Below are 13,881 nucleotides of genomic sequence, written 5' to 3'. Positions count from 1 at the left end.
ATAGATAGATAGATAGATAGATAGATAGATAGATAGATAGATAAATAGATAGATAGATAGATAGATAGACAGACAGACAGACAGACAGACAGATAGATAGATAGATAGATGAAGTTTATTAAATAATTGTTATCCACCAAAAGGATGAAACAAGATGTGGCCAATTTATAGTGCAACTTTCACATGATGAAGGATTGTTTGGCTGGTCTGAAAGAGCTTTGGGTTGTCCAATGACATAATGTTGTACATACTGTGAATTTGTTGTTCTTTCCATTCAGGAGGCATTTGAGCTACAATACCCTTTTCTGTAAACAACATCCACTGGAAAATAACAAAAGCAGTTATGAACTCAATAGTGACAACAGTAAAACAAATCTTTGCAAACTTATTTACATTGATCACTTACTAAAATAGAAACCTATCTTTTTCCACCGTCTCCTCCACTCGTCACAATAAAACGGAAGATGTTCACGCAATGAAACGTTGGATAGATAGATAGATAGACAGACAGACAGACAGACTGATAGACAGACAGACAGACAGACTGATAGACAGATTGATAGATAGATAGATAGATAGATAGATAGATAGACAGACAGATTGATAGATAGATAGATAGATAGATAGATAGACAGATTGATAGATAGATAGCAAACAGACACAACTTCATCTACATTTAAGGTATGTCAAAGATAACACTTTTTTAATGCATCCACATTTAATTCAGAACTTAGAGTGCATGTCTACTGTCCTGCTAACACTTCCCCAAAATGCTAACAACATGTCAACAATCACTGAGGTCAGAGAGGGTTTAAACAGACAGCATAATATAAATGACACATAAATATTGGAGATAAATACCTGCACAACACCAATACACACTCCAAACACCAGGACTGAGGAGATGTTATCCAGCAGCCACTGCCTGGCCTTCTGATAACACGGCTGCAGGGGACAGACAGAGACAGTGACGACAGGTCTAACATACAGTCAGTAAAGACCAAGAGAAAGGAAGAATGGTTATACAGAACTATTTGCAAGATAATGCTTACAGACGGACAAATGAAAAAACTCAGAAGTCTAAGAAATTATTTCAAAAGATGATTGCAATTAGAGTTAACTGTCATCGTATTTGTTCTGGCCATCATTCCTATCAGCAATACTGGCTTTACAAGGAACACTCATGAGTAAAATGATTCCTCAAGCTGTCTGTTGTAAACATTATCATAGTATGTAGACACACTTTAATCTACTGTACTTATTGTAGATTAGTGCACACACTTGTTCTGTTCAGTGAGGGGTTATTAGCAACATTTCAGTATTCACTTTCAGCTTGAACTTCAAATAAAGTGCTTTCATTAATCTGGATAAATTGCTGGCTTGTTTTCACCCTGTCAGGTCTTGTCCTAATGGACTTCATTGTAGTGACGTTATTGTGCTCCAAGATTTCACCAAAACAACGCAATCATAACCAAACACCGGCCAAATCTGTGAAAAAAGACCCAAAACTAAACCTGAAACTGTGGTGGCAATGTATGAATGTAAAGCAATAAAAAAAACACAGTGCTCCCAGTTAGCTTAAACAGTTCCTGACAAATTCAACCTATGTTTTTTACTCTGCCTTTATTTAGCCAGGATAATGCTGTTGAGATTTTAAATCTCTCACAAGATATTTTAAACTGCCTAATTCTCTCAAACTAAATCTGAATGGATTCCAGATGGGTGAGGGTATGTGATTCTGTCACACATGAAGAATGTTAGGAATGTGTCCATTCTATTCTATTATGTTCAACAGCTTTGTGTGTACAGTACAGTGCCTTAACTTTTCTACACATTGTACTCTCTAGTCCCATTGTGGTACTCTAACAGAAATGGCCATTACGTTGTTTCTGGATATCTGAATTTATGAATCACATGGTTTTCATTACCTGCTGGCCCTTTTCCTGCATGCTGTTGTGTCGATTTTTCAAATGGACTTGCATATGTATAGCGACTTTATAGTCTTCCAGCCGCTCAAAGTGCTTTAACAATACATGTCAACATTCATCCATTCATACACTGGTGGCAGAGGCTGCCACATAAGGTGCCCCCTGCCCATCAGAATCTAAACTAATGCTCATTCACACACACTCACACACAGATGGCACTGGGAGCAGTTTGGGGTTCAGTATCTTGTCCCGGGACACTTCTGAACGCTGACTGGAGGAGCTCGGGATTAAACTGGCAATCTTCAGATGAGAGGACGACCCCTTGTACCTCTGAGCCTCTGCCACCCATTTCTTCTATTCAGGCAGCTTTTGGTCTGAATGCATGTCAGTGCCGTATGAAAATCCACCTTGTTTGACTGAGTAAACAAAATTCAGCAGTCTTGTGGGTAACTTCTATTAAATAATCAATCCGCACTCCTGCAAAACCAACAGCATTTACAAAACAAGCTCATATTGTGTTTCAGGTGTGCACATTTAGATAGAAATAAGATCCTGACAACTAGTAACTTCCAGATCTTGTTTATAAGGAGCCAAACCGACCTGCTGATGTTCATATGAATCAATACCTCAGATGCTAAGGACAAAGGACAGGCAAGGTAAGTTACTGATAACTGTTAATTATAATAATTATAATTGGAAATCATGATATCAAATACTGGATGCAGTGTCCAGTTACTGTCACAAATATTTGTGGCTTCATTTTTCTGACTCCTTTTAAATTCATCAGGGCCTTCGGACACACTCATGCATCTGGAACACATTTAGATTTCATTTGAGAGAATCAGACAAAATAAAAACAACTTGTTTTATAGCTGAGCAGCAGACCAACCTCACTCCATCCGTCAACACACTGGTCTGTCCCAACGGAGCAGCAGGATGAGGGCAACGTTCCATTCAGTACATCATACCAGTCGGTTTTGTTAGTTACTCCACAGCACTTGAACTGGGAGAAGAGACAGCAAGACATAACTTATACACTAATGACTAGTCCTGTTTGAAAAGCGGGCTCAGGGATGGAGGGTACACAATCCCAATAGTATCACAACCACTGAGTGGCCAAACAATCCAGCGGGTAGTTTCTACAAACGGTTACAGTTGTGATAAAGGAAAACAAAAATGTTACAGGGAAAAGGCCATCAGAATGATCTATACAGCCTGTAGACATTGAAATGTGACCAAGGGATACCTGACACATTGTTTAAATACAGTATGTTGTATGTAGCTTAAGAGTATGAAACAACCTTAGACAAGAGGTAAAGGTATAGTTAGTTTTAGGCATACTGATCCCTTTAGGGTGGAGTGACTGTGACAACTTCCACCAGTAGTGCCATCATTTGTTCTGTTCTACACAGCCTGTCCTACTGTACACGCATGCAACATAAGACATTATGCATTGTTTGTAAAGAGTGCTCACCATTTTCTGGACGTTGTCCCAAGATTTTTTCAGTCCAGGTTCTGATTCATAAATCTTCATACCTTCCTTCAATTCACCTTGTGCTTTGGCATCCAGCTTACAAAAAGAGGAAGAAAGAAACAGATATTTGATCCAGGATCTTGAGGCAGTGTGAACATGGATAGGTGATCAGTCTACTGATCACCTATCAAGCAGTAGTTCTGTCCTCACTCCTCTATGGGGCTGAATGCTGCACTACCTACAACAGACACATCACAGCCCTGGAACAATATCAGCAGCAATGCCTAGAAGATCCTCTGGACCAACGGGGAAGACAGGCGGACAAACGTCACCATCCTGGAGGAAGCCAACCTACCAAGTATCTCCACAACTATCATGGAACCAGCTTCGATGGACAGGCCATACAATCCACACCCAAAGGGAACAAAAGAAGCATTACATGGATGACCTCATATCCCACCTGAGAAGATAATGCATTAACCCCAACAACTGGGAAGAGATGGCCTGTTACAGGAACCTCTAGAAGAGGATGGCTTATCAAGGCACAGCAGAAGAAGGACCTCCACCTTCTTCTTCACTTCTGCTGGTGCTAAGATTTTTTACAACTGAGGCCCTGGTAGTGTGGACATACAGCAATGTGTCATAAAAGGGCATTTGCTTGATTATTCACTTTCTATAATGTTAGAAATACTGAAAAGCAATCACATACAATTTCCCATGGTGATGTGTTTTTAAGATTCCTGACATTGAGAGAGAGGCAGGGTTCATTGTGGAGAGGTCGCAGCTCAATCACAGGGCTGACGCATAGAAACAGACAACCATCCATGCTCACAGTCACACCTACACGTAATTTAGAGTCAGCAATTAACCTAACCTGCATGTTATTGACTGCTAAAGGAAAACCCACGCTGACACGAGGAGAACATGAAAACTCACCCAGCGGGTTCAAACCCAGAACCCTCTGTGAGGCGACAGATTGATGCTTGCTGCATCCATCCTCACTAGACAAATCTTTAAACTGGAGTTGTGACGATTATATCGCATTGCTCCATTTTATTAAGCTTGTGACAATCTTTGATGAAGATTAGTGATTACAAAACGTTCATATTTCATAAACATTATCCCAAACCCAGAGGCTGCTTGTATCATATTTTATACGTAACCAGAGGTCATAGTGAAAAACATTCAGGATTCCTAAAGAGTAATGCGCAAAGAAAACATTGTGTTTCTATTTCATTACATGTAACAACAAGATCAAATGTCCCCGTCGCTATGGGCCCCCTGATTATATTATCGTCTGTCTTCGTATTGTTTTATTGTTATTGTTGGTTGTATGTTGTGAACTTATTATATAATGATTGATCATCATGAGCTCTCTGGTTTCACTTTAGCTGTTTTCATCCATTAAAAGTTTCCTGATGAAATCACTTCAGGAGCTGGACTGGATATAACTAATACCATATGTTAAAACGTTAACGCTAACGTATATCATTAGCAAAATAGATATTTTATTTTTTAGTAGTTATACTTTCCCTAACTCATAAAGCTAAAAGTCAAATGTCCAGTGAAAACAACAAAGGGGACAGAAGTCAACGAGAAGTCTTGAGCCTCTGCAAAAAACAAAACAAAAAGTAAATGAAGTTATTATAACTAAGGTTCAGGAACAAGATCAGCTTCTCTCCCCACTAATTCAGTGTCCTGTGTATCATCAACTCAATCACCAGTGCAGACCTATGCTAGATATATGTGTCCAACTCATAGACTGTACATAAGAAGTGGACCCACCCTGAGTCTCCACCCCCACCGTACACGACCCCAACTGACCTTCAGCTCTTGTTCATCGCCATGCAACCGGCCCCCTTCCATTCCTCTCCTCCACCCCTCATCATCCCACAGAACTCAACCAGTAACCAACCTTTTCCACATCCTGCAGCCATTCCAAATAAAACTACTTTTGTTCCTTACTCATGCCCTGGTCTTTGTTAGTGATTTTGACAATGATAACTGCTGCATTGATTTGGATATCTGATATATTCAATAACATTGGAACCTAATCTGAGAAAGACTGAGCAAAGATTCCAGCCGACTCAGTCAAAATTTGATCTCAGAGTCAGCAAATTTAGATTTTAACTTACCCATGTCCTTTTCTGTTGAACCATATCTATAACAACAACACCAGACTTGTTTTTTTCCAACTCATCTTCATTTTCACCACATTTATATTTTCTCTCCTAATTTTGAGATGAACCTTAGTCTTGATCATTCCCCGTACAATAGTGATGTTATTACGATGTTTATTTTGTATCCCTTATTTTATTCTCGTTCTAATGTTATCCTCTGTGTACATTGCATTGGTAGATGGTGAGCTCACCTTGTCATGGAAGATGTGTATAACCAACATTAGAGTGACCTCTGTCAGGACCAGGAGCAGAAGGATCACAAAGAACTGCAGAACAGAAAAGAGCAGTTGGAGACTGACATAGCCAAAAGATATCTGCAACTTCTCCACCTGGTGGACCTCTCACCATGAACAACAGGCACCGCTGCTCTTTCAGGGCTCCAAGACAACCCAGGAAGCCAGTCACCATGGTGATGCCACCGGCAACCAGCAGCAGGTTGGCAGCTGAGAGGGATGGAAAAGACAGGGGAAGAGAGGAAAACTCCACCTGCGTGAAGGAAAGCCAGACTCCAATGCCAAACAAGCCGCATCCTCCTAGCTTTTCAGGAAACGTAATGTCAAGCCGGTGTCAAAATGCAACTTTACTCACAATGCATAGTCTGGAAATTGTGTGAACTTGGCACGTCTGTGGAACTCAGTGTTAAATCATTTCAGAAGCATGCAATAAGCATATTCAAAGTTAACTCTTTATGGAAAGTGTAAATGGACAAAAATGTATGACAGCAACTTGGGACTGAGCAATACTAACCCAGAAGATGAGGTTAAAGACAAACATCAAATATTTGACACAGCACAAACACCTCCGAGACACTGACATCCTGCAACAGAAAGAGGGAAGCAGAAGAGAACTACGTTCAAACAATGCTGCATGTTACCGCTAACTTAGCCTGGCTACTGTGTTTTTGTGCCGTCATGCGGGTCACTATGGTTAAATAACTGAGGAATGAATGTACAGTCTCTTTTATGGCTTTGTTGTGGTGTGTCTGGGGTTTCCTTGGTGAGAGGGCTGGTGTTTGAGCAGGGAGCAAGTCACCAAAGAGATGGGAAATGTGTATTGTGAAGAAGAATGATAAGATGTTTCAAGACAATTCAATTTCATTTTTTACAGCACAAACACATACAACGGGGGCGTGTCCAGGGAGGAAATTTTCCTAAACTAGGATTGGCTAGTTCAAACCAACTGTTTGTTAATTGTTAACACTTTTAACCGAATTCTAGATTGTGTCCATACTGGTTGTAATGAAATGTATTTATCTTAATGTGGTTCTTCTGTTACTGTATTTTTACAGTTACATACGAACTAAAAAGTATGGAACCTCTATGTTTAACAAATACAAATGTTAAACACAAGACTGTAAGATACTGTAATGTTAGTTATTAAAGTAGATATGAGTAGTGGAGACCGGAAGGTAATGCTATTCTGACGTGTGTGTGTGTGTGTGTGTGTGTGTGTGTGTGTGTGTGTGTGTGCGTGTGTGTGTTTCCACAGACAGTGATATGTTCTGGTATATTATAGTCACATGTTGTACATGTGTACTTTGTTACTGTGATACAACCTACTGTGATGCTACTTCAGCTTCCTGTTCTCTTTGCACAGGATGAAGACGGTGGATATTTTAAAAAGTGGTCACTAATAGAGGAATAATTACAGCGACTAACTCTTTTAGTGTATGGGTTTATATGACGTTGATGTTTTTAATAGGTCAAAGTTGTGAAACATTACCCTACAAACACGTTATGTGTTTGAGTGTATGTGAGCATGTTCACAGTAGTAGTGTGATTGGTCTCTGACTAAGTGGTCCTCACACTGACTACTGACCCCACACAGGAAGTCAAACTGCTGACAGGAAGGAAGCTCCCCCCTCTCCTCAGTAGACCTAATTATACTGCTGAAGGCATTTCCCAAGGCCACAGCAAACCTGTGAGTCACACATCTTCTACAAACCCTTTTTCAGAGCAAAGTGACGATAGCTGCTGTGGTTAAGTATGGCACAGAATTATGTTAGTTGTTGTATTGATTGTATAAATCAAGGAGGAAAGCTTGTGTTTCATGTCAGTGCATGTTTCTACCAGCTACTATAGGTGAATAGTCAGAGGACATGATGAGACCTACAGCAGAGGTTCTCAAAGTCTGAGACTGTGAATAAGGCAACGAGGGCTAGCCAATCAGAGGCAGGGAAGGAATGCAGAGTGCTTCACTCAATGCAGGTGTGGGGAAAAAAATCAATCAATCAATAACAGACCGAGCATCTGCCAGTGGCTATGAAAGAAAATTTGGCGTGTGGATGAAAGGGAACCTCAATCTCTCCCAAAAACTGTCTTGCACACTTATTGCTAGTGCCTAAGGTTGCCATAGACACTCAACAATTGACCCAAGACAGCCTAGTAGTACTGTTTGACATAACTTCAGACTACACCAAAGAAAAATGTCTGTCCTGATTCACTGATTTATCTGTTTCTGACTCAGAGAAAGTAAGAAAATAGAAACTACTGTATCTCTGAGCTATCTATGAAACACACATATTTAGGCTACGCTATGTGATCTTATCACTAATGTAAAAACTAATCTCATCAGTTTTTATTTCCATTTGGTCTCTACTCTGAATATTTTGTAGCCCCCCGGGGAGGCCCGCCTCCCACTTTGAAAACCTCAGACCTACAGTGATTGATCGAACACCAGTAACCCTCACACATGTCAGTATCTCATCAGCCATTGCTATGGTTTATGTTTGGGTATTTTAGGCACAAAAAGTCTAGAGGTCCTCATCAGGTACATGTCAACAGTAGGGCTGTCCTCGACTAATTCATTAGTGTAGTTATTAGACAGATCAGTAAAACTGTAAAACCAGGTGGCACCTTGTATGGAGGCCATCAGTCAATGACAGCGCAGTGATTTTCACAGCGCAGTGAGTGGTCTGAAGACTAGAGACGTTCTATATAAATGCAAGTCCAGACCAGAGATGTGCTCATAAGTTTCTTGGAAATAAGTCGTTCAAAATGAAAAAGCATAAAAAGTGACGAAAGAAATCTTCCAGTAAACAGGTGGTTTGAAGGGCAATCCTTTCAACTCATTTAATGCATTGTTGAGATTATTATGTTGATAACTATAATTGATATTATCATTATTATGGTCAGCAGCCCAGTGTGTTTAATGAGGTCCACAGATGTTTTGCACAGTGAAAACAGTTCCATGTTAACGCATAGAAACTAAACTTGAACAGTGATTAGTAGGACAAAATGTAATATTAATTTAAACATGCTGAGGTTTGAACATTAAGTGGAGTGTCTGGTGTCCAGATTTAGTGTAACAGTAATTCATATGCAATAGACTTTACCTGAAGGTGAGTTTCTATTCTTTGTCCTGGTCCTCTTCGTGTCTCCCGGCTCCTTCACCCACTGGTTCTGTTCTTTACTTACTTTTTCTCTTCAGATCACCTTCGCATTGGTCCCTGAAGCAGCCAGGCTTTGCTTCTCTTCCTCGCTATTGTTCTTCACTGGTAGACGTTGTCCGCCTGCTTTCCCCAAATCAACTTGTCCTCTTCCACGATTCAGAACTTTATATTAGATTTGTGTAATTTTCCACCTGGAAGGTTTTACTTTACTTTTTGTGTCGTTTTCTTAACAGAACTGCATCTCTTTCTCTCTTTCTCTCCTAAATTATTTCCAGATGTGCGTTGTTGCCCGCCCTCTCTGTGTTCCTCCCCTTCCCTTTTTTTCCTGCTACTTGTCCCTCCTCCAGCTCATAGCTTCTAAACCTCAGCCTGCCCCACTTTTCCCACTTCTTTCTCTTTGTTCCGGAAACGTTGGGTCATCCTCCTGTTTCCTGTGTCTCAGTGATGTTCTTTACATTGCTGCACTTGGACGTACTCTCACAAGCATGCAAACTGTCTTTCCTGACCAAATGGTGGATTTGCTCCACGTTACTGCTGGCCACTTCCAAAGCACATTAGAGCTTTAAATGTTTCAACCTAGCCACTGCTTTCTATTCCTTTACTACAACATTAACTTGTGTTGTCTCTGTGTTATCTCTCAATGTGTTGTCTCTCTCAAAGTAAAACAAACCGGCAAAAATAAAGAAGTTACAACAGATTTGAACTAAATCTCTGTTTTGCACTTTTTAATGCAAGTTTGTTTATGTTGAATACATGTGAGTACTTCACTCTGTCAACTAAAACAGCTTTCTGCTGACATCAGCAGATCATGCAAATAATAGCAAAATACATAATGATAATATTTGTTTTGTCACATTATTAAATGTATAAATTTGATTCTTAGATTAAGGTCAAAACATTAAACCCACCAATGAAAAAAGACACTTTAACATCGCCCTGACGTCTGTGGTTATGAAAACGTTTGAGAGACTGGTGTTGACCCACCTGAAGGACATCACAGGGTCCTTGCTGGACCCCCTGCAGTTTGCCTACCAGGCAAACAGGTCGGTGGATGATGCAGTCAACATGGGACTGCACTACATGCTGCAACACCTCGACTCCCCAGGGACATATGCAAGGGTTCTGTTTGTGGACTTCAGCTCTGCGTTCAACACCATCATCCCAGAAATGCTTGAACCCAAACGCTCTTTCCTGACAGACTCCTGTCTGCAGCAGGTGAGGTGAGCAGGTGAGGCTGGAAATAATCACATCCAGCACCGGCGCCCCTCAGGGATGTGTGCTCTCCCCACTGCTCTTCTCCCTCTACACCAACAACCGTACCTCAGAAGACCACCAGACACAGGAACAGCTTCTTTCCACTGGCCGTCACTCTCATGAACAATGAATCAGTCATACTGCACTATTACCTGATTCTGATGATTTGCTTTGAGACTCATGTGTCACATCATTTACATTCTCTATTATGTAGTAATATATTGTTATTGTGTAGCCAACTTTTAGCAATAGTAACATGAGATAAGAGAGACTTTATTGCCATCCCGTGCAGTACAGTACATAGAGGAATGGAACTGTGTTGTTAGTTTAGTTTACTTGCTTTTATGTGTGTCTATCTACATTCCAATCTGTGTGTGCCTTTTGTAATTATATTTGCATCCCTGTTCTGTGTCAAACCTAACTGAAGCTGCTCCCTTGGCGTATCCAACAAGCTGCAACAGTGCCAATGTTTCGATGTGTTAATCAAGCACTCATCCCTGGTCCCAAGATTTTCTCTCACCAAACAAAAGGTTTTTTTTCGGGGGTCGTTTTTCCTTAACCGATGCGAGGATGTCGATTGTAAAGCCCTCTGAGGCAGATTTGGGATTTTAAGCTTTACAAAATAATTGCATTATGTGACGACCCTCCTCCTGTCATACAATAGGTGCCAGTTTTTCCATCTGTTACAGGTGCTGAGTGGAGGATCGTTACCAGGATGAGTCTAACCTGTGCCGGGGCGTGGCTCATCCTTAAATACCCTTTCCAGTTGGCAGCCCAGGGGGGAAAGGAAGACCTGTGCTGACGGGCTCGCGACCACGGTTGCTGACCTTGTAAAGTGCGGTTGCGTGTTTTTGGCATCACAAATAAATACTACTTTTGGCGCCAGCTGATTGTCTCCCTGTTTTATTTCAGTCTATGAGCCGGGCTGTGACAATTATAATTGAATTGAAAACCTCATATGGAATATTATTGGCCCAACCTGAAGCATCATTTATGGAACAACATCAGAGGCATTACTGACCCCGTTCATTGCCTATTCCCTGGATGTGTCACTGTCTCCTTGCGAGCTGAAGGAGTACTCTGCTTTGTGATGCATGATCAGCTTGTTGTTGATAAAGTAAAAACTGTCCAAACGGGTTGGAAATCATTTCCTCTATTGAGCAGAGCAAAAGAGAAACGGGTGCAGATGGAGTTAGACATTGTAAGATGGAGACTATTTCATTTGTATAAGGACAACAGCAGCAAGACAAGGGCAGACTGGCTAGTACGGGGAGGCGTTCCAACAGGGTATCTACAACAAACACAAAATTGAAATAAAAAAAACACTAGAGAGAGATGCTCATGTGCCATTTATTCAAATTTAAAAATAATAAAAAAACATTTGTTGCCTTATGATTATTGATCTATTTGGTTTTCTTGTTAAATATAATAGTTTTGATTATATGTAATTTAGCTTTGACAATAATGTAACATTGACATTTATGCCAAAAAAGCTTATTTTAATTTGAATAGAGAGGTGGTGGTCGGAGCAGTGGGCGTGTCCACATTGGTAGAGCAACACAGGGGAAAGAGGAAATGTACTAATACACAGAAATCACTCAAATGAACAACCAATGGGCTCAACAGAACAGGCTTGTTGCTGAAGTTATATTACCAACTGTAATCCTGCAGACTGTTTCCATGGTAACAAACAAATCATATTTCTAGTTATAGACTGCAGTAGTCATGGCAACAAACAATGACCTGGGTGTTGTAGCTGTCCAGCAGGAGCTGGACGGAGTCCTGGTCTCCTTGGATGATGCTCTCCATGTCTGACACCATGCCTGCAGCCCAACCAACACCATCAGCTTACACATATTGACAAATATTCCAGAAATTACAATACCTAGTTCCACAATCGGATTGCATGAAAGATCAATGTTCAAAAGTAACATCACTAGAAGTAATTTGCTCCTAACAAGTATAGACCCTAATGACATCGTACCACTTTGGATAAAAACTTCCCACAAAAGAAGTAAAATGTTTCTTGAAAATGTCAAATTCTGTGAAAGAGCATGATGTTATCAAACTCATGTTTTCAATTTGTTGCTCAGTTGATACCAATAGTTTTTAGTTGATTTTTACAACATGATGAAATGTGTGAAATGGTAATGAAATCAAAGCATTTACTGTTGTGATGCAGTTCAATGTTACAACAGCAGTGACCATGAGTTACTGCACTCACCTGTTGGTGTGAAGTGCCTCTGACAACTTCTCCTTCTCTTCTCTGACACAACAATGGCTGTGCAATCGCAGTTCTCCTTCCTTCACCCTCCAAGCCCTGGATTTACTCTGGCTATCTACTATACTACCTGCATGCTTCATCTGTAGCAAGTGATGTAGTTAAGCTGAGTACCCACATGCCAAGAAAATATCCAGATAGGCTCAAATCTCTATTCATGAAATACCAAAATCCAGTATCAAGTATCACCAATATAATACACGAATGTTGATGGTCCAATTTGCCAATTCCTTTAACTGTTCTCTGTTAATCACGTGTATGTAAAATAAATAAATAGAGAGACCACTTTTAATGGTGAATAGCTCATGTTTACAGTGTGAATTCTCCAAACTAATACATGCATGCTCACAACAGAGAAGTACATAGCACACTATAGACTGTTTATGTGTCCACAACGTGTGATCTAACACACATTGAACATACTGACGCTAGTAGTTGTACTCAAAACAGACAAATCCGTATTTTTGTTCAATCAGCTGCTGGTTGATTGTCGGTTACTGAGGATTGGTGTCCTTTGCTTATGGATAAACATAACAAAATCCAGCTTTTTGATGCACATACTAAATATTTGAAAATAATTGGCACAGGGAAATCTGAATAAAATATAAATCTGGGCTAAGAAAAGAAAACAGCAATAAAGGCTAGCCTCCCCTCAGCAAAAAGGATCCTGCCCACACCGTCCCATTGATACCCCACACAACAAGGGTTTTCATACTTTACAATGAGAAGCGACTTTATTATTGATTTAATGTGCGCTACTAGTTTTACTGCTTTTTTGCTGTATAGATTATTATTATTATTATTATTGTATTTACTCAACACATGTATGATATGGATGCAAGTATCAAGCATGTGCTTTTATAGAAGTGTTTCACAACTGAAGCTCATAATTGCATCTTTTTTGCATGCCCTGTCTGCAGCCTCAGATGGATCAGGACCAGATGAAGTTGGCTGATCCTCATGGCCAGATTTAACTGTTTAAGTTCCTGTCAAGTTCATTACAGATGGCAGCTTTTATTATATTGTGGCGACGCTGCTACCCGAGCAACGTTTTTGTGCTCTAAAGCACAAGGATTCTCTCTATCTCACTCTGTGTGTGTGGACTCTTCATTAGTATTTCTATTTATCTGTAAATTAAAATGTATAAATGCTGGGTCAAAAAACACCCTTCAGTCTCTGTACCTTGATAGTGTAGCTTTTGAGAAAAATATTTTGTTAAAGGGCAGCGATTTTCTTTTCCTTAATGGTACAAACGGATCTGGAAAAGTCATCAAACTTCATGTTGAATTTCGTGTTATTTAGGTAGTTAACTCCATGAACGGGTCAGTTTTTACCCTCCTGGTTTCCGCACTAGATTCTAAATAAACCTGCTG

General features: G+C 40.2%; 1 protein-coding gene across 4 annotated transcripts in view; it reads right to left on the bottom strand.

Moving 5' to 3' along the window:
- The window catches only part of tspan4b (tetraspanin 4b), a 15,533-nt gene extending 6,292 nt beyond the window's left edge, over positions 1 to 9,241 (bottom strand). Inside the window, exons 1-8 of one of the 4 annotated variants that reach the window (XM_031871116.1) lie at positions 8,917 to 9,241; positions 6,330 to 6,399; positions 5,928 to 6,119; positions 5,774 to 5,848; positions 3,403 to 3,498; positions 2,818 to 2,931; positions 862 to 945; positions 252 to 321 (exon numbers count right to left, since the gene is read on the bottom strand). In XM_031871116.1, coding sequence (XP_031726976.1) covers positions 252 to 321; positions 862 to 945; positions 2,818 to 2,931; positions 3,403 to 3,498; positions 5,774 to 5,848; positions 5,928 to 6,119; positions 6,330 to 6,398 — 700 coding nt within the window. In that variant the 5' untranslated portion in view covers position 6,399; positions 8,917 to 9,241. Of the gene's footprint in view, positions 1 to 57; positions 322 to 861; positions 946 to 2,817; positions 2,932 to 3,402; positions 3,499 to 5,773; positions 5,849 to 5,927; positions 6,120 to 6,329 lie in introns of those variants that run through there. The other 3 variants (XM_031871114.1, XM_031871117.1, XM_031871115.1) reach the window with 3 other exon arrangements.
- Positions 9,242 to 13,881: the final 4,640 nt, after the last annotated feature.

The sequence above is a fragment of the Anarrhichthys ocellatus genome, unplaced genomic scaffold (assembly GCF_004355925.1).
Source record: "Anarrhichthys ocellatus isolate YVR2014 unplaced genomic scaffold, GSC_Weel_1.0 scaffold56, whole genome shotgun sequence".
NCBI classification, from domain to species: domain Eukaryota; kingdom Metazoa; phylum Chordata; class Actinopteri; order Perciformes; family Anarhichadidae; genus Anarrhichthys; species Anarrhichthys ocellatus.
Note: the sequence above shows the minus strand (reverse complement) of the source record. Positions and strands in the feature narration are given on the sequence as shown.